This window comes from Loxodonta africana, chromosome 6, assembly GCF_030014295.1.
Source record: "Loxodonta africana isolate mLoxAfr1 chromosome 6, mLoxAfr1.hap2, whole genome shotgun sequence".
Classification (NCBI taxonomy): domain Eukaryota; kingdom Metazoa; phylum Chordata; class Mammalia; order Proboscidea; family Elephantidae; genus Loxodonta; species Loxodonta africana.
This window is the reverse complement of record NC_087347.1, coordinates 75,784,862-75,805,929: the sequence shown is the minus strand read 5'-3', so window position 1 is coordinate 75,805,929 and position 21,068 is coordinate 75,784,862. Positions and strand designations below refer to the sequence as shown.

General features: G+C 40.8%; 1 protein-coding gene across 2 annotated transcripts in view; it reads left to right on the top strand.

Moving 5' to 3' along the window:
• GAD1 (glutamate decarboxylase 1) overlaps nt 1–21,068 on the top strand; it is a 41,243-nt gene that overhangs the window by 13,854 nt on the left and 6,321 nt on the right. The window contains exons 5-12 of one of the 2 annotated variants that reach the window (XM_003405794.3): nt 3,575–3,665; nt 10,792–10,904; nt 12,071–12,186; nt 12,271–12,350; nt 12,575–12,629; nt 14,728–14,844; nt 16,020–16,084; nt 19,784–19,862. In XM_003405794.3, coding sequence (XP_003405842.2) covers nt 3,575–3,665; nt 10,792–10,904; nt 12,071–12,186; nt 12,271–12,350; nt 12,575–12,629; nt 14,728–14,844; nt 16,020–16,084; nt 19,784–19,862 — 716 coding nt within the window. Of the gene's footprint in view, nt 1–3,574; nt 3,666–9,349; nt 9,387–10,791; nt 10,905–12,070; nt 12,187–12,270; nt 12,351–12,574; nt 12,630–14,727; nt 14,845–16,019; nt 16,085–19,783; nt 19,863–21,068 lie in introns of those variants that run through there. The other variant, XM_003405795.3, reaches the window with a different exon arrangement.

Below are 21,068 nucleotides of genomic sequence, written 5' to 3'. Positions count from 1 at the left end.
AGATAAATTTAAGGCAAAAACCATGGAGGATAGTGATAGAGCTGAGTAAGGCTATTGGATGTCAAAAACAAAGTGTTGCAGTGAAATAATGAGGCTGGCAAAAAGGCATTTTGAAATAAAGAATCCCAATAACTTTGATCTGTAGCAGCACCACTGGGATAAATGTGATTTTACTGGATAACAGCTTGGATGGATAAAACTCAATTGTATGTACAACGTCTGTGTTGTTTGGTTTTTAATGAAAAGCACTCTCATTAATTTAGTTACATCTCAGCTTCATCTGATGGCTTCCTTATTCCTGCTGGAGATCAAATAGTGTTATTTAGCTGGGTAGAAGAGTCAGAATTCCCATGTATGTTTTAGCTTGACTTGCTTTGGTCGAGTGTTTTTTATTTTGTGAGTTCTCTTTGCATACACTTTTGCAGAGAGATGGAGACCACACACTTTTATCATTAAACCCAGAATGTTGTCCTTCGAAGAAAAATATATGAATTTTTCATCATAGCATCTCATATTGTCTACATTACTGGAGCCCCTGGGTGGTGCAAATGGTTAACAAGCTCAGGTGCTAACCGAAAGGTTGGAGGTTCAAGCCCACCCATAGAGGCCTCAGATGAAATGCCTGGTGATCTACTTCTGAAAAATCGGTTATTGAAAACCCTATGGAGCACAGTTCTACTCTGACATGAATGGGGTCACCATGAGTCAGAATAAACTCAAAGACAATTGATTTTTTCATTGTCTATAAAATGAAAGTGTCTCATGGTCAGAGAAAGCATGGACTCTCATTAATCCAGTGTATGAGAATCAATGCATCTACCTAGCTGCCTATCTATCTGTCTATCTATTTATCTATCTTAATCTTCATCCACAAGAACTCTTTTTTTTTAAATTGTGCTTTAAGTGAAAGTTTACAAATCAAGTCAGTCTCTCATACAAAAATTTATACACACCTTGCTATATACTCCTAATTGCTCTCCTCCTAATGAGACAGCACACTCCTTGCCTCCACTCTCTCTTTTCCTGTCCATTCGGCTAGCTTCTGACCCCCTGCGCCTTCCCATCTTTCCTCCAGACAGGAGATGCCAACATAGTCTCATGTCTACTTGATCCAAGAAGTTCACTCTTCACAAGTATCATTTCTATCCCATTGTCCAGTCCAGTCCCTGTCTGAAGAGTTGGCTTTGGGAATGGTTCCTATGTTGGGCTAACCATGGCCACTGGGATCCTTCTAGTCTCAGTCAGACCATTAAGTCTGGTCTTTTTACTAGAATTTGGGGTCTGCATCCTACTGCTCTCCTGCTCCCTCAGGGGTTCTCTGTTGTGTTCCCTGTCACAGCAGTCATCGGTTATAGCTGGTCACCATCTAGTTCTTCTGGTCTCAGGCTGATAGAGTCTCCGGTTTATGTGGCCCTTTCTGCACAAGAACTCTTAAAAAAAAAAAAACCCAACCACAGTATCATTGTTGCACCTAAAAAAACTAAAATTTACATTACACTTAATATTATTAAATATTCACTCAGTGTTCAAATTTCCAACTGTCTCATGGATTTGATAAATATTTTGTTTTGTTATAATTTATTTGATCAGAATCCAAGTAAGTCCCTCACATTGCAGTTGGTTGATATGGCTCTTAATGGATTTCTCCATCTCTTTTTTTCTTGGAATTTATTTGTCAAAAAAGTTTATTTTTATAAAAAGCACTCCTTCTTTCTACCCCTACCTGACTTTAAGCCATGTCGCTGCTCAACTACCACTTCTATCATCTGTTATTTTCACTGAATATAAACCAAAAACCAAACCAAACCCGTTGCCGTCGAGTCAATTCCAACTCACAGCGCTCCTAAAGGACAGAGTAGAACTGCCCCATAGAGTTTCCAAGGAGCACCTGGTGGATTTGAACTGCCGACCTTTTGGTTAGCAACCGTACCACTTAACCACTACGCCACCAGGGTTTCCTTATTGAATATAGAGAGTTGAAATTAAAATTTAAACTAGGTCATTTTTTTACTTGATAGAAATTCTGATATAAGATTTTGGGGATATAAGGTAGTACCTACCGTAAGCTAAAAGTAAGGTTTTTGTGGACTTTGTGTCTCTTACATTTTAGCAGAGAAAGAGACAATGGTTTCGTCTTGATTTGTGGGCATTTGTGTCTGTCTGTCCGTCTTTGTTCATCTTTTGTCTCTGCTATGCTATATAGTTTGGATACATTAGCAAGTCGTGTGACTGCATTTATTTATGGTGCAGTTCTGTCTTAAAATCAAATGTTTGTTGTTGAGTTTTAAAATGGGTAGATCACACAGAAATTTTAATGGATTTCAACAAAATTAGTTATGCTGCAGGAGATCTCATAGGTTCTGTTGGTACTGACCAAAGTAGAGTGAAATATGCTAGTTTGAACTATTTATTGCACATGAATCTCTGCAGTCTGGGCCCATACTTATGTTTACTGATTATCCTTCATTATTTAAACATAAAATTTATTATTCATTTTTGAGAACTCTTGAGATGTAGAGATTGGTGTATTCTGATATGAGTCATAAGTAGTCCAGATGTTTTGAACGGGTCCCCATCACATCTAGGAAAGAAGAGACATCCTCAGAGAGGGAGTTATTTCAGAGACAGAGGCAATTTCCACCGGAAACACAGCAGTCAGCATATCTTTCTAACACCAGTTCTCTGTCACATGCCTCTAGATAATTTATTGTGTTGACTCCTTCATGACAGCTGAGCCAAGCCTGCTGATGTGGAGTTGAGTTTTCCAGTGAATGCCAAGTTGGCCAAAACTTAGCAACAATCCTGAATTTTCTGAGAGCAAAGCCTTTTTATTCTATGGGTCACAAAAGGCTTTAGAGTTATATAGTAATAACAATTATTTCACCAACAACTCAGTGAGTGAAGAAGGTGGTGTCTGCCCCTGTTTCACAGAGGAGATTCCAGGTCATCTCAACAATAAATTAGTTTAACACTCAGCTGACTATATGTGGGGAAAACATACCCAGACTCGATGTCGTATTTGACTGGACTAACACAGAGACCCAGGGAATGATGCCATGTCCACAGCCTCAGCATCAAAGCTGGCACTGTCCCCAGACTTGGTTCGGTCCACAAATACACAAACCCTCTCTGAGGCCCGCAGCTTCTTCTTCATCAGCAAAAATTTGATTTGGGGATTGTCCTTGGGATGTTAAATGAAAGACTGAAACCAGTTTTATGGGGAAAAGCAGGACCATCACATTCTGATTTGTAATTAAAATAAGTATAAAAGGGGAGTTCATCTGGAAATCACCAAATAAGATACTGGAAAGCATGATTAGTTTTATGATATTAGATGTTTAAAAATCTTTATGCTTTAGAAACATACAGGTTCAGGGGCTATCATTAATGCTAGGGGTTGGTGTAGAGTGGGTTAACCTGCCTTCCTTCTCAAAGATCCTGGGGCCCCTGTACCAGACACATCATTGAGATGGAGGACCCATAAATGTGGCTCAGTGGGGCAGACCTTTTGTTTTGAAGGTAGCTTGAAAATCAAGGTTTTCTTTTGATGCTTGCCTGTTATTTACCTCTCTAGGTCATCCTCGCTTTTTCAACCAGCTCTCCACTGGATTGGATATCATTGGCTTAGCGGGCGAATGGCTGACATCCACTGCCAATACCAATATGTAAGTCTCATGTAAGCATCCATGATGTATGGCTGTCGCTCATTGCTTTACAAGTCCAATACCAATGGTTTTGTAATAATTTTATTAAAGTTCCCCTGGTCATTTTTTTCTCTTAAAATCTTTTAGGTTTATCACAGTTCTGGTTTAAGAGTAGATGCTCAACACTTTTTGAACTGAATAACGCGACTTAATAATAGCGTGGTTATAAGAAATGATAGCTCTAGCTTTCAGAATTAAGTGTGAAATTTCATGTTAAAAAATTCCATGTCTCTTAATGGTGTGTCTAAAGAGTTAATGTTTTGGGATGTGATCTTGGTTCATTTTCCCATCCAAGTATATTGATTTTTATTATTTAGGTCATATTTCCTCCATAACTAAAGCTGCCAGAAAGCTATAAACCAATTTGACCAAATCAAGCTATTGCTTAACTAAAATTTCTGCAATAAAATTCAGCTGGTACATTATATATCCCTTTCAAAATAACTGTTTTTCTGAATTTGACGTTTTTTTCCCATACTCGTTTGTGTAGTCAAAGCCTTTGTTTCTAAGTTTTTGTAAATTTATATGAAATCGACTCTAAGCCCCTGAGGGGTGCAAGTATTACCTGGGTTTTAGCCACTGTGCAGAGGGCCGCAGTAGTTCAACGGTGACTTCTCAGTTTCCACGTGGGAGACCTGGGATTCCATTTCCAGCTAATACACCTCCTGTGCAGCCACCGCTCACCTGTCAGTGGAGGCTTGTGCGCTGCTCTGATGCTGAACAAGTTTCAGCGGAGCTTCTAGACTAAGACAAACCAAGAGAAAAGGCCTGGTGATCTACTTCCACAAGTCAGCCAGTGAAAACCCTACGGATCGCAATGGTCCGATTCTGCCATGCATGGGATCACCGTGAGTTGGAAGTGGACTCCATAGTAGTAACAACAACAATAGTTGCTTTGGAAATAGTCAGAAAATGCCTACCTGCTTTTTAAGTTTATGATATAATAGATTCAGAAAAGTGAATTTAGGTGAAAGTGTTGTATTATTTAAAATGAGAAATTCTATTTGACATCACTAGAGAATGCAAGTTAATAACTTTATAAGTATTTTATATTTCTGGAACAAACTCCTCCCAGCCACAAAACCTAAAGGATATTTTAAAGTTATGTATTGATTTGTGTGTGTTCGAAAACTCTTTAGTGTGGTGTCTCTAAATGCTTACCCACATTCAGAACAGTTTCTGTTAATTAAGGATCCCTGCTTTGTTTGATGATTTAAAACAACAATGGCAAATTCTGAAAAGCAAATGTGACAAGTAAAGCCTCTAGTGCTAAAAGGCATAAAAGATTAAATCGATTGAAAGATGAAAATGGTTTTCATGCCTCCCTGCTTTAAGTCATGGTTAACTTCACGGAGTGTCCATGTTGGATCACTGAGCCTCCCAAAGTCAGAGAGAATTTCAGGTCAAAGATACAATTGCTTTTTTGGTCTCCTCAAACAAAAAGCACTCCTTTGTGGTCTTTACAGTATTAAGATTTGTAAGATTAAAATGTTGTCAGCAAGCACAGACATCATAATACACTAATTCTAACTTGAGGAAAAAAATGCTAATGCTTAATTATAGCATCTAACACTAAGAAGCAATTTTAATTAGAAAGTGTTTTTTGTTTTTTTTTTTTAACTCAACCACTTAGAAAATAGATGAGAAAAACAGAGTAAAAAGTATATATACATTAAGGCCCAAGTACCCATGTTAGCACAGGCACAGAATTCACCCATTGCCTGTAAGTGTGTATTCTGTGGACCTCTTCGAAGCTATTTCCTAATATATATAGCCAATCTCAAAGTAAATAAAAGGAACTCACCCCTTTGAAACATTTATGACCCAATACCCTCCTAAAAGACTTTTGTTCAACCAGAAAGGTCCCACAAATTTTCCCTTTTGTATGTGTCCATAAAATCAAAGTCTCTTACTCTTCTCTTGCCTCAGCTGAGCCATGAAACACTAAAATATGTCCCAGCCATCTGAGGTCAAGGCCACTCCAACTAAATGGCACATAGTACCTGCAGCTGTACTGAACAGTGGATATTTATAAAATATCATCCGATTCCAACAGATCGATAGAGAAGGTTATTTAAAATAGTGAAATAGTTTCTGTCAATTCCAGAGATAAGCCATTGTCTGAAGAAGTAATAACTATTATCTAGAAATTGTTCTAAGCCAGATCTCCTGGAAGATCATGAAACGTGGCAGCACTGTCAGGAGCTTATGTAGAAGTTTGCTCCCGTGTGACATTTACTTCTCCAACTGGAAACAGTGTTCACAAGAAACCTAGGAAAGAATGAGAAAAGAACCTTTGACAGAGGATTTAATTAGTGATATACTCATTTTGGGGCCGCCGCTATCATTGAATTTTGGTGGCACTGGTATTACAGCATAATAACTATATTCCTAGTATAGTGTTTCAAAAAGAACTAATATCCAAAACGAAGTGACGAATGTTAAGGTTAGACTGTTAGAATAGAAAGGGCATTTATGTTATTGCTTTTATGCCTGCCTGTGCTTACAGATTTGAGATATACTCTTCCAAGCAAGGGCCCAGTGAAGATCCAAGGAAAACTTCACAAGTGTGTAGTTGTCCATGGTGTGTACAGAAATTTTCTTTCAAAACAGGGCTACCAAGCACAATTGTGCAGGCTGAGCAATGTCCAGCTGTAAGAACAGCCTGCCCTCAGACACCTGATAACAATACGTAATCATATTGGTAAGATCTGTCATGGCTCTCGTGTGATGAGGTTGTGATTTCAAGCATCTAGTGCTTTATTTTTGCAGAAATTACACAGGAAAATTTTTCTATGGGAGATATCAGTCATATTATACTCTAGGCAGGTTGTTAGAGAGGAACTTGAAGTAAGCAGTTCTCATTTGTCATAGAAAAGTGACTGTGACATAAAGAACTTAGAATTCTGACTCTGAAACATACTGTGATATCTTAAATCACTGAATTTCTCTGGACTGCAGCTTCTTCATCAGGAAAATGAGGGGTAATCATACCCATACTGCAGAGTTGTTCTGAAGACAAAAATGACTGCAGTCTTAAATGCCTAGTGTATACAAGCTACAGTGATGCACCCAGGAAAAATAGCCACGCTACAGGTCACCATAGCTATTCAAGGCCCCTTCCCTTCAGTTCCAGACTCTTTCCATTCTATCTCTTATCATCCCTGGACACCAGGGGGCACCCACTAAGTTGTCCTCAGGTGTGCTATCCTTTAGGGTAAGGCTAGACTGCCTGCCAGCATCTGTAAAGAGGAAGTCAAAGAGAAGTATCAAAATAACATAGATTATTTCTTTGTCTCCTTAAAGGAATTCCCAGTTTGCCAGTCACCAAGAATCCAGGTTCTTCATGCCTTTCTTACCCATATTGTACTATGTCGTTCTCATCCTCAAAGTCTCCTCATGGTCCATGCTGGTTGCTGAAGTTCTAGCCATTATGTATCTGTTCCAGAACTCAGGAAGGAGGGAGGGAGGCAGACAGGAAGGAACCAAGCAAGAAAGGAAAAGCAAAAAGAAGACACACTCCTTCTTTCTGAGAAGCCTTCTCAGAAGTTCCACACATTTCCCATAATATCTTTTTAGCCACAACTTAGTCCTGTGGCCACATAGGGAGGCTATAAAAATGTACTCTTTGATCAGGGTAAATTACAGCCCTAAATAAAATTTGAGTCTGCTGTTAGAAGGAAGGGAAAGTTGGTATTGGGTAGCAACCAGCAACTATGCTACAGGAGAACCACAGCTTCCTGACAATAATTTGCCTTAGTTCTGAGTGAACGCCACTGTGAAGGTGAGTTGAACCACTAAAAAAGGGCTGACTCACTGCCCTGTTCAGAATATAGAAGGGCTCAGAACTCTCCTTTTGTGTCACTCCGTGGATGTCACCATCCTACTGTTTTAAATCCTTACTTCCAATCCCATGTTCTTACACTTCAATGCAGAGCTTTTTGCAAGTTTAGTTTCCTGTTCTCTGATTCTGAAATGTAATCTTGTATTCTGATTTTGGCATCCAACCAACCTCTTATGCATCTATATTTGACCTCTGACCTCTTGACTTCATCTGCTTTCATCTGTCATGTAGGAAAAGGGTTCCCAATATGGGGACCAGATTGTAAGAGGAGAACCTCGTGCAATTATATATAAAATGATGTGCATATTCTCATTTTCTTCCTGGAAAGACAGATCATAGCTTTCCTATGATTCTATTGTGACCCCAATAAAATTAAGAACCACTGCTCTGGGAGATCTTCAAGGCCCTCTATGAGTTTTAGGGGCAGGCAGACTCCCTGATTGTAAACACAGCCCAGCATGGCAAGGCAGGGCCAGAGGAAGTTTCAGGAACATCCCATTTGTCAGGCCTGGTTTAGGAGCAATAGTCATGGATCAATCTACCAGCTTCCAGGAGACAATGTCAGGACTAAGACCATGAGTCAGGATAAGCCAATGTTAGCTGTGAGATAACTAGTCTTTAGGCCCAGGCAGGGACTGCCTAACAGTATGCAGCCAGGGCCTCAAACCGGTTCATTCAGGTTGGAACCCCTGCTGAGAATCTGCATTTCAAACAAGTTCCTTGTTAGGGACCAGTTCTGAGAACCACTGTTGTATTGTTGTTAGGTGCTCTCGAGTTGATTCTGATTCATAGTAACTCTATAGGACAGAGTAGAACTGCCCCACAGGGTTTCCAAGGAGCGGCTGGTGGATTTGAAGAGTCAGCTCTTTGGTTAGCAGCTAAGCTCTTAACCACTGCACCACCAGCCCCACTAGTAGAACAGCGGTTCTCAAGATTTATCATATATAAGAATCACCTGGGGATCTTGTTAAAATGTAGATTCTGATTCAGTATATCTGGAGCAGAAATGCAAATTCTCAGCAGAGGTTTGAACAGGAATGAACTGGTTTGAAGCCCTAGCAGTTAAGGCCAAGAAGCAGATACTGGATTCATCCTAGCAAGCTCCCTCCTCAAAGTTGTGAAAGGTGCGGTAATTATACATCTTTGTCTCCTTGGTACTTAAGATGTCACCTGGCAGAGAGCAGTAATTCAATAAGTATTTGTTGAACAGAACTGAAAGGAAGGTTTAGGAATTGAGTACCTGCATAGATAAAGAAGTGGAAATAGATAAGATAGTCTCATGATCTAACTCTCTAAAGTCTTTCTCCTAGTCCTGAGAGTCATGGCCATGCTCCTAGTACTTAGGTAAGAAGACTAATTCATGCAAAACTGGGGCCTAAAATTATTCAAATCGTGAAGCACAGAGCTGGGACAATCCCTTGCCTTCAGTCCCATCCCTTATCCTTTTCCTATATGATTCCTGCCTGGCCATCTAACACTGACTTCAAGTTCAACTTTCATCCAGTCCTTGATAAGGCCCTGATATTATGGTGTATGACTCCATTTTACCCTTGTCTTACCTCCATGACAACTCCAGAGAACCTTCTTATTTTGTATTTTGAGATCCTAGCACACATACTGCTGCCAGTACCTCAGCATGCAAACATTTTTTGCCATTAGAACATGTTTTCCGAAAGTCAGGTGGAACCATTGATGAAACATTTGTTCAAGTATGGTTAGAAGCACATCATGAGTTTGCCTCTTGGTCCACTCAGCGGCATAGGCTAAACCAGGAATCCTTCTCTTCTTCTTCCTTTATCAGGCCATCAGACATGAGGGAGTGTTGGTTGCTACGGTGATGGGGCTCAGAGCAGAACCAAAGCATGATTGTGACCTCCAGAGGTGATGGTAATTGAACACATGATTTCCAGGGGTCTTCCTTCTAAATTTCCAGGGGTCTTCCAAGGAAAGTGGACATACTCTTTTGGAAACAAAATTCTTCTATGAACAGATAAACCCTGAGGATCCTCCAGAACCTTTTTGTCCTTTTCTGCAACCATGTGATTAATTGCTTTTTCTCCATGATTAAAAATTAGTAGCTTCACCTGTGTCTTATATACAACAATCGTTATCTCATCCTTGCAAATAGCTTTTCTAAATCACTAAGCCAACAAGAATTCCCATTAGTGCTCAGCACTGGCATTCAGCCCAAACATTATAACCAACGATAAAGTCCCCCCATATCACTTGGCTGAGTCAATCTAGGCATCCTTCTTCAGCAAGGAAGGTCTGAGCCCAGCCACAGGCCAAGCAAAAGAAGAAAGACAAAGAGCCTCAGAGCTTAATAAATAGATTTTTTGTTTTCTGGCTTAATTTTCTGTGGATGGACCTTCCTTGATTTCTCTCAGGCCCTATGCTTGGTGCCACATTCTTGTTTCAATGACTAGGCTTCCAGACTGTGCCTAGGTTTTGAATTACTTTTAGAAGAGCATGGCTTGCTACTTTTTAAATCATTTGGTTAGAAGACAAAAGTAACCTACCAGGATATCTGATGCCCATAGTTAGCTGTGTATGCCAGTTGACTATCTTCTTGTTATTTATAATTGGTAATTAGGAAATCATCAATTATAATTATTCTTGACAGATATTGACTTCAGAGAGTTATAGAAACATAGTTTTCCTTGGGAATGGTCAGTATAAAAACCATGTAGATAATTATATTGAGCTCTTTAAATCCTGGGTCAGTTTTTCCAAGTATCTTCTCAGTTAGCTTTCAGATATTTGCATTATTTTTAAAAGGTAGACTTTGGCTCTGGGTTTGTAGATTCTACAAGTGTGAAATTGGTAGTCAGTAAAAGAAAAAAAAAGTTGCCATCCAATTTTATGTAGAATTTAGAATACATTTTCCTATTGATACTTGCATCATGCTGCAATCTTACATGTAAAAGGGGCCCAGAAAAGTCATTGTCTTTCATTCTGTTTTTCTGGGAGGACCACACCCAAGCCATCCCATTCAGATAAGAACGCATTTTGTTGCTGAAGAATCACAGAGCAGGGACTTTTACCACCTCTCTTGGTAACCCAGGCTGGTTTCTTATATTTTATGATTGGTGACTTAATGTATTTTCAGGGAATAAATTGTTTTAGTGGTTTTGAACATATTTTTTTTAAAGCTCAGGTACAAGTACTAAACTAATCATCTGTGTACCCAAAATAAGTAATTTGTCTTCTTTATTTTCATCCTTTTTTTCACCACCTTTCCAGGTTTACATATGAAATTGCACCAGTGTTTGTCCTCATGGAGCAAATAACGCTTAAGAAGATGAGAGAGATAGTCGGATGGACAAATAAAGATGGTGATGGAATATTTTCTCCTGGTACGTTTCTCTTTGCTTCCCCCTAATGCTCTCAAATATGGATTCTTGGGATCCTTGAAAACATTAAACACAGAATGGGTTTGTAGAAGAATAATGACCTTGAAAAAAATTTCTTTTGATTCTCCTGCCTTCCTGTCTTTGTCAGGATGAAGACTAGCAAGAATGCTACATTCTATGTGTACTCGCTAACAAAGGCTGTGCCTAACCCTGTTCAAACTGAGAAAGGCTGTGTTTGAACCATGCTAAACAACTCTGTTCTATCAAAAGCAGTTTTGCTAAGCTGGGGATCAGTGAATCAGGATGATCAGTTGACTGATACATCTCAGCAAAAATAGTATATCTACTTTGAATCTCTAGTCCCTTGTAGACACAAAGAGAATCTTTAAAACAAGGGCAGATATTCTTGGAGGTAGGGAAGGCTATCTATGGCGTCAAGGACAGTGTAAGTGTGTACAAAGAGAAGAAATAAGAATTGCAATTTTCCAGGCAATTTAAGCAGACCATTGATTTGTCTGTTTAATAATCAGGTAATGGATGCAAAAGTGACTAGTGCCGGTTGGCCAGACATATTGAGATAGTTACTTCAGTTCTCTTTTTGCCTTCATTTAGGTAAACGCAAGTTTGTTTTTATTTTGATAAACTTAGAACTCTCCTAAATGTCTCAGTAACTCAGTTGGGCTGCTCTTGGAGGAGAGCACCTAGGCAGGTAACAAAGCAATGTCATCTTTTCCTTCTGTAGGCTCTATTACTCTCTCTTTCACTGTCTCTCTGACTCAAGGAACAGATTCATCTTTGTTCAGTAAATAGATGGAGCAGAAAGTGGAAGCACAAAGATTGTTACTCACCCATCTTTTTGCAGCCACTGCCACTGCTACATCTTATATTTCTGTCTAGGCTTCAGGCGGGAGGGGCACTGGAATACCTGAATCACCTCCAGCCAAATTGCCTAGATGCTATTGATAATGAATGTTACTACTAGTTTTCCCAGGGCAAACGGTCCAGAGGAAAGCTCCAGCAATAGAGCAGCCAGCAAAACCTATCAGGATAGTATCCTTTCCCTTCCTGACCTCCCTTGTTTCTTGAGTTTCAGGCTCAGCCTTTTGTTTTTAGAAAGAATAACGAAAGAACCACAATGCCTCCCAATGTGTTTGTCTGCTTGCCACTAGGAGGAGCCATATCCAACATGTACAGCATCATGGCTGCTCGCTACAAGTACTTCCCGGAAATCAAGACAAAGGGTATGGCTGCTGTGCCCAAACTAGTCCTTTTCACCTCAGAACACGTGAGTTGGGGGCTCCCACACATGAACTGTATTTTTTTCCAAGGGATTATCTAACTTCCAACCTCAAGCCTCTGTTTATTGCAGAGTCACTATTCCATAAAGAAGGCTGGGTCTGCGCTTGGCTTTGGAATGGACAATGTGATTTTGATAAAGTGCAATGAAAGGTAGGCAGGGGAGAGTGAATATTAGGCTCTTGATATATTAAATGTGTTCATCTGTTAAATTTGTTTTATTGTGCTTAAGGACTGGCTCAGTACAGTGTGCCAAGCTGCTAATGGTCTGTTGAAAATATCGGATTAAATTACTTTTTTGCTGCTGATGAAGTTTTTTTCATGTGCAATCTCATTGATTCTTCATTTTGATTTCTCTCCTTTTTCAATGATTACAGGGGGAAGATAATTCCAACTGATTTAGAAGCAAAAATTATTGAAGCCAAGCAAAAGGTATGTAATTTATGGTACATCTAAACTCTGGTGAATGCAGAATTTTAAAAATACTTTCTGCCCAGGACAATAAAAGCCTTGGATAATATAAGAGATAATCTTATTGTGTTTCTAAAATTCTGTTCTCAGATATTTTCTTAGTTCTAGCTTGTGAGATGCTTTGGCTTTAAATCTGTGTTCCACAATATCAATTTTTTTTTTTAAATGAAAAATTCAGTCATTAAGCCATTCGTCCTATCTTCATTGTGCTAAAGGATTAATCTGATGTTCTTAAATAAATCATCTACCTGAGCATCTTGAAGATACAGCTTAATTGAGCTTTTCACTTTCTTTTAACAAATACCATTTTAGCTTAGGATTCTGTTTAGCAAAGATCTCCCATGGCCTGGCAGGTGGTCATGATATTTAGCAAATCCAGCCTTAACAAATTCTATTAAACTGAATGCTTCGAAGGCCAGCCTAGCAGGGGCAGGGGTCTGGGGACCATGGTTTCAGGGGACATCTAAGTCAATTGGCATAATAAAATCTATTAAGAAAACATTCTGCATCCCACTTTGAAGAGCGGTGTCTGGGGTCTTAAACGCTAGCAAGCAGCCATCTAAAATGCATCATTTGGTCTCAACCCACCTGGATCAAAGGAGAATGAAGAACACCAAGGACACAAGGTGATTATGAGCCCAAGAGACAGAAAGGGGCACATGAACCAGCGACTACATCATCCTGAGGCCAGAAGAACTAGATGGTGCCCAGCTACAACTGATGACTGCCCTGACAGGGAACACAACAGAGAACCCCTGAGGGAGCAGGAGAGCAGTGGGGTGCAGACCCCAAATTCTCAAAAAAAGACCAGACTTAATGGTCTGACTGAGACTAGAAGGACCCCAGTGGTCATGGCCCCCAGATCTTCTGTTGGCCCAGGAAAGGAACCATTCCTGAAGCCAACTCTTCAGACATGGTTTGGACTGGACAATGGGTTGGAGAGGGATGCTGGTGAGGAGTGAGCTTCTTGGATCAGGTGGACACTTGAGACTATGTTGGCATCTCCTGCCTGGAGGGGAGATGAGAAGGTGGAGGGGGTTAGAAGCTGGCGAAATGAACACAAAAAGAGAGAGTGGAGGGAGAGAGCGGGCTGTCTCATTCAGAGGAGAGTAATTGGGAGTATGTAGCAAGGTGTATGTGGGTTTTTGTGTGACAGACTGACTTGATTTGTAAACTTTCACTTAAAGCACAATAAAAACTATTTTAAAAAAATAAAATAATTAAAAAAAAGAAGTGTCATAGAACAGATGTATCCACAAGTCACTGTCAGACAGATGTCAGGCCATATACCAAGCACATTATTGTTTTGGTTCTGTTCTTGTACCTCCTCTAACTGTAGTTGTTTGCTGGGGTCTCTGTAGAGGAGATGGATGGAAATGTTGCTAGAACTGGGCAAGGGGTAGAAGTGTAGCTGAGCTTCAAAAAAGCCTAGGACTTAGAAATTGTTCCTAACCTGTCTTAACTCTATTATCCCACTTCCTCATTTCCTTTCTTCATGTCAGATGTTACTGTGTCCACTGTTAGTGAGTTTTTCAGTTTCCATAATGCATGAACCTGTCTTAAATAGCCAAACAATGCTTCAGAATAATTATTGTATCAATAAACTTAGAACAACACAGCTTCTAAAATGAATAACATCCAGATGATATTCAGAAATACCTGCCTATCACTCTAGACACTATTACTCTTTCCTGATTTGTTTCTCTCACTGAACTTATCACTATCAGAAATACCGTATATTTTGTTTGTTTAATGTTGCTTATTGTTTGCCACCCCCCACTAGAATGTAAACCCCATGAGGACAGAAATTTTCATTTGTCGTGCCCATGGCTGTATCCCCAGCATCTACAACAGGGCTTGGCCTATTAAAGTCACTGAAAAAGTATTGTTGAATGAATAAACTAACTAATGAATACCACCAGATATAGGATATAATGCAACTGCAGCTTAGTTGATCTGTGTTAGAAGTAAATGCTACCAAAATTCTTCTACTACATATGGAAATGAGCGAATAAGAAAGGTTAAAAAGTCTAATCAGCCCGTCTCTCTTACCTTGTAGGGGTACATTCCTCTTTATGTCAATGCGACTGCTGGCACAACTGTTTATGGAGCTTTTGATCCGATACAGGATATTGCAGATATATGTGAGAAATATAACCTTTGGCTGCATGTTGATGTAAGTGCTATAACTCACAGAGCTGCCCAGGCTTTTCGGGGGTGGAAGTAGCTCTGTTTTATGGTTTGCCTCAAGCATCTCCCAATGCCCCAGCTGGCCTTGTCTCCACACCAAATTAGCTCCAGCTCTTGTCTGGCCCCCAGCTAGCCATTCATGACTGGCACATACCACAGGCCTGGTACAAACTCTGGGGCTCACATGGTTCCTTACTGGCCAATTGCTGTCTTCTGTGGTTCATCCAAGAATATGGTCTGGATCAGGTAACAACAGCTGCGGAGTGAAATATAGATTTCAAGGGGAAAAAATATAAGATGGAGCGTATACAAAGTGTGAATGTGAATTCACATTCATGAATGTGAATGCTTGTCTACTTGCCTTCAGTTCAGCCGTCCATTAGACTTTTCTAAAAAATTGCATGTCTGGTACGTACGGGAAAAATCAGGCAGTATATGGAAGGTGTTCTCAATGAAGAGATTTAGCCTCAAATTTTCCCAGGAACACAAAAGTTTTTCGCACGTATGACTGGGTGTATTTTTTCTTTTCTTTCTTTTTTTGTCTTTCTCCTTTCTCATGTGGATTTAACTTCCCACAGCTGGACATGGGATGATCTGTCCTGCTATTGAACAAATGACTTACAAAGACTGTTCTTGTGTCACGAGACATCCCAAGCTATTCAGTAAACACGCTGCATGGTACCCACAAAAATGCCTTGCTCTCCTGTCAGTCATGAGACCTCCAAGCCCAGGAGGGGCTGTGTTCTGATATTTTTAGGATTCTACCCCAGGAAGAGTCAGATGTTAGCCTCCAGTTCTTTGGTAGCTTCCAGAGCTACCCCAGGGGCTCATCTGAGTGTCCCTGGCATTCCATGGTATTTTGGGCCTCTGGGTGTTGGCTTCAAAGGGTCAGACCTGATTTACCTGTATCAGTCACATAGCTATTCTGACACTAACCTGGAGGAACTTTTGAAAAAGAAACGACATGGATGAGTAATTACAACTGCCACTGGTTGGACAATCAATCAGTGTGGGTTCATTTTGTCGGAGGAACTTTCACATTCTCTTACATTTTACATACCTTTTACATTCTCTCTCATGTTTTACTAGAGGTGTAGAGTGACTGGTTTTAGATTCTTAAGTGTCGCCGCTCCCCTCCCTCTTCTTTCTCTGTCCTTACAGGCTGCCTGGGGCGGAGGGCTGCTCATGTCCAGGAAGCATCGCCATAAACTCAGTGGCATAGAAAGGTACAGGCTAGAGTTTGCTTGGCCTCCTCCCATTCAGAACATGCAACCCGCTGTGATGCTGAGCTCTGGGGTGTCGGCCTGCACCTCCCCTTGCCCTGATTCCCATCATCTTATTTAGATCTGACTAATCTCAACAGCCGCTCCTCGGAAACTCTATGGGGCAGTTCTACTCTGTCTTATAGGGTCGCTATGAGTTGGAATCAACTCGACGGCAACAGGTTTTTAAAATCTCAACAGGCATTTATTGAGCGCTTATTGTATGCTTATTGTTGTTGTTAGCAGCTATGGAGTTAACCACAGACTCATGGCAACCCCGTGCACAACCGAACAAAATGCTGCCCCATCCTGTGCCATCCCCATGATCAGTAGTGGATCAGACTGCTGTGATCCATATTGTTTTCACTGGCAGATTTTTGAAGTAGATCTCCAGGCCTTTCTTCCTAGTCTGTCTTAATTGGGAAGCTCTGCTGAAACCTGTTCAGCAACATACAAGCCCCCACTGATAAGGGTGGACCCCAGGGTGGTGGCTGCTCATGAGGAACACTGGCTGGATTTGAGCCCAGGTCTTCCGAATGAAAGGCAAGAATTCTATCAATGAACATGATTTGATTTCCCAATTAATTCACGATTTAGAAGGAGAGAAAGACAAGTAAACAAATAGTTGCAACACCATGTGATAAGACTAACAATAGATTTAATTGCAAGGCGCCCAGGTAGGGGAGAGGAGAGACTAACCAGTGCGGGAATTTGAAGGTTTATTCGGAGGGAGGACACTAATTCATTTCACTCCTCTCTCTCATTAAGCTTACTGCTGGGAAAGGGGTAGGACACTCAGCCTGCCTAACTGACTTAGTTTATTTTTGCCATTCAAGTTCAGTAGGTGTTCTAAGCCAAATATGATTTTGACCTGATTCCTAAGCATTGGTCCATGATGAACTCATGTTGATTCATTTATTCATTCAGCAAATATTTATTGAGGACCTATTATGAGCCAGGCCTTGCCAAAGCTTACATTCCAGTGGGCTAGGCGTTCATCAACATATATATATATATATATAAATATGTCTTGTAGTAAAGAAAAATGAAACATGGTTAGGTAACAGTGAAGGAGCCCTGGTGGTGCAATGGTTAATTATTTGGCTGTTAACCAAAAGTCGATGGTTCAAACGTACCAGCTGTTCCTTGGGAGAAAAAAATTGGTGACCTACTCCCAGAAAGATTACAGCCTAAGAAACTCTGTGGGGGCAGTTCTACTCTGTCATATAGGGTCGCTATGAGTCGGAATCGACTCAACGGCACTGCGTTTGGTTTTTTGGCTTTATGAGTCAGAATCAGCTAGACAGCACACAACAATAACAGGTAACAGTGAGTGATGAGGCATGCTATTTTAGACAGGGTGCTCAGAGGCCTTTCTGTGGAGGTAACATGTCAGCAGAAACTGGAATAAAGAGAGAGGATGCAAGGATGTGGGGAAGAGCATTCCAGGCAGTGGGAATGGCAAGTGCAAAGGTCCTGAGGCAGGATTGTTCTTGGCAAGTTGGAGGACCATCAATGAGGCCAGTGTGGCTGGAAGAGAGTGATAGAGGTAAGAGCGGACAGAGGTCAGAGAGGTGGACAGCATCAGGGAAAGCACACTGGTGGCTTCTCTTGTAACATGGACTCTGGCTTTTGTTACTTCCACTGTACCTCCTCCCTTCTATCTCCATTTTGAAAAGCCAGTGTCATGGTGGGTGAGACTGCCTCTTGGCAGCATAGTTACATGACCCTGTAAGTTGCAGGATAATACATTAGATATAGATGAGCTAGTCCAAACTGTATTTAGTTTTCATTTTCCACCTTTGAGTCTGGGAAACCCTAAAACATTTTGCCCTAGACTTTTTCTCTTGTAGCATTTTAAAGTACATATGTCTTCTAAGGGAAATTGAATCCATGTCATGTCTTATTACTTTGCATTTGTAGCAGCAAAGAATCATTTACTTCAGATCTTTAGGACAGTCAGAAAACCATTTAAGACATTTTATGACCTCTAAATATAATTTTTTAATGACTCAGTGAATGATAGCAGTGAGAAAATTGATTAAATCCACTACCTTTTAAATATGGCTCAACCCTGACACTTTTTACATCAGATAAGCGTTTAGTCAACTTTTCTTGGCTCTTTTTACATGTCTCAATTCACAAAGATTTTCTTCATTATGCATTTAGTGGAAAAATATTTCAGGCCTTTCTCTTTTCTCCTTGAAGCATAGCGCATACCCTATAATCACATGTACACTAAATTATTTTCCCTCTGAAAGACCTTTGCAAGATGACGAGATTAAAAACTCACAGCAAGGGTTTCTCTATAGGAAGAACAGAGGCGGTATAATTCCCAGTCAATTGCTGTGTCAGGGGAAGCATCCTTCACAGGTATTAAAACGCAGAGCCCAGCTGTGGGCTAAGCCATTGTGAAGGAGTCTGTAAACCACTGAAACAAAGTCACCCACGTTGTAATCATCATACATCGCACTTAGTTGTTACTGTAATGTCCTAGCTAGTGTGCTCCGTCAACTATTTGTGTTTTTATATAGTGATGCAGTTGCTAGGAGACCATGCTTGTTAAGCTATCTGTGCAGCTTAAACCAGCAATATCATGCTCATTTAGCATTTAAACAGCACTGCTAGATAGTTAAAGTCTGGAATAGCCCAGCTGATCCTTAATTTTAGCTGTGGTTCTTCATTGTTGTTAGTTGCCATCCAGTCACTTCCCACCCACGGAGACCCCATGTGTTACAGAGTAGACTGCTCTTTAGGGTTGTCTTGGCTGTAAATCTTAACAGAAGCTGATCTCCAGGCCTTTTCTTCCTAGGTACCTCTGGGTGGGTTTGAACCACGAACTTTGGTTAGCAGTTGAGTGCCAGCTGTTCATGCCCTTCATTCTATCCCAGAAGTAGGGAAGTCAGCATCACCAGCTAATTTTAGAAATAAGAACCAGAAGGTAGAAAGAAGCCAAAGTCCATTGCCTAGATGGAGGCAGTCTAGTGGAGTCATTATGAGCTCTGGCTCTGCAATTAGACTCCTTGAACTAGAATTTTGGCTCTAACGTTCCCCAGCTCTGTGGTGGCTGATACTTTGGGTGATGAATTTAACCCTTCTGTGCCTCAATTTCTCCATCTAAAATAGAGGGAATAATAGTACCTACATCATCGGATTGGGTTGCTGTGAGAGTTAAGTATACCAGGAGCTGGTATACGCATTTGATATTTATTAACTCATTTTATTCTTTATTCAACTCTGTGAGGGATTAGTGAATCCCATTCTTCCCTTTTTACAGATGGAAAAACTGAGGCACAGAGAAGTTATGTCACTTGCCCAAGCTAGCAAATGTCAGCACCAGGATTCAGACTTGGACAGTCCAGTTCCAAGGCCTGAGTTCTTAACCACAACAGCATACTCACATAATGCCTATGAAGTTCTCAGAACAATAGGATACATAAGTTTTTTGTTAAGATTAGCTATTATTAATATTTAGAAGAGGCAGTCTGCAACTTAGTAATACCTTGAGGCTACTTGCAAAATATGAGTTTCCTATTTGACTAGATTTAGGACAGTAGGCGTTGAAAACGTTTCCTAACTTGAGATGGGTGGTGTTTTCCTCAGGACAGTTGCGTCTTTCTGACTCCTGCACCTTCTCCTGAAAGTGTCATGTGCTTCTTTCAGGGCCAACTCAGTCACCTGGAACCCTCACAAGATGATGGGCGTGCTGTTGCAGTGCTCCGCCATTCTCATTAAGGAAAAGGTCTGTCCTCCCTCCAGAGAGAAGCTGGCAGCCTGCACACCCTTCAGAAGGCACAGGAAGAAAAGAGCATGGGGCCTCTTTTATGTCCTCGTTGAGAAACTCACAAGCCTGGCAGCCCCATTGTGTGGCTTTTCTTTCCTGCTGTTGTCTGTTAGCCTAGCGCTGCCTCTTGGCTGTTGCTGTGCCACCTTGCTTCCATGTTTGGTACTCAGGCCCTGTCAGCGATAGAAACTTTAAGGGGATTGTATAATTTCACATTCCTTCATGTTTACACAAACAAAAGTGAGAGAGCTTTGGTGAGGCACCAAGTGAAAGTGAGGACGGTGATCACTGGAACATCCTTTTAGTTTTTAGCATGAATTTGTGGTCCCGAGAGCTGAAATAAATTAGGTGAAACAATAACTACAAATATCAACTTAGGGCACAAAGGGATGTTGAACGGAAAGCTTCTGTAAATGGATTAATTCTATATTCCCTTCTTTAAGCAGCTAATAATAGGATCCTGCCCTCCGGTAAAACTTTTTACAGACGGCAGCATTCCAAAAAGTCTGCTGCAGCCTGGAGGAGCCAGAACCTGCAATCTGTTTACTACACTCATAAGCTGTTGTTAGCTGTCCTCAAGTCAGCTCCATGGCAACCCCATGCACAATGGGATCTGACTGTTGTGATCCATAGGGTTTTCACTGGCTGATTTTTTAGAAGTAGATTACCAGGCCTTTCTTCCTAGTCCCTCTTAGTCTGGAAACTCCACTAAAACCAGCTCAGCATTGTAGCAACACACAAAGCCTCCACTGACAGACAGTGGTGGCTGCCCATGAGGTGCATTGGCTGGGAATCAAACCAGGGTCTCCTGCATGGAAGGTGAGAATCTTACCCCTGAACCACCACTCTCCCCACTCATAAATAGAGTACCCACTGGATGCCATAGTACTTCCCATCTTTGAAACAACCCCAGATACCCATACATACTTCCAAGTGCCCTTTAGAGGGACAGTAGGCCGCTATTGTGAGGCATCTGAGACAAAAGATCATTTTCTATTCAGAATGACAGAAGGGGAAGGGCAAAGTTTATCTTTTCCAAGTGTGGTTTCAGGGGGGCTATCAGAACCAGGCTTCATAAAGAACATTAGAAGAAAAGTCCTTCCTTCCAGGTACATGCGCAGCCAGCCCTGTTTCAAAGTAACCCACATTCCTGAACTGTGAATA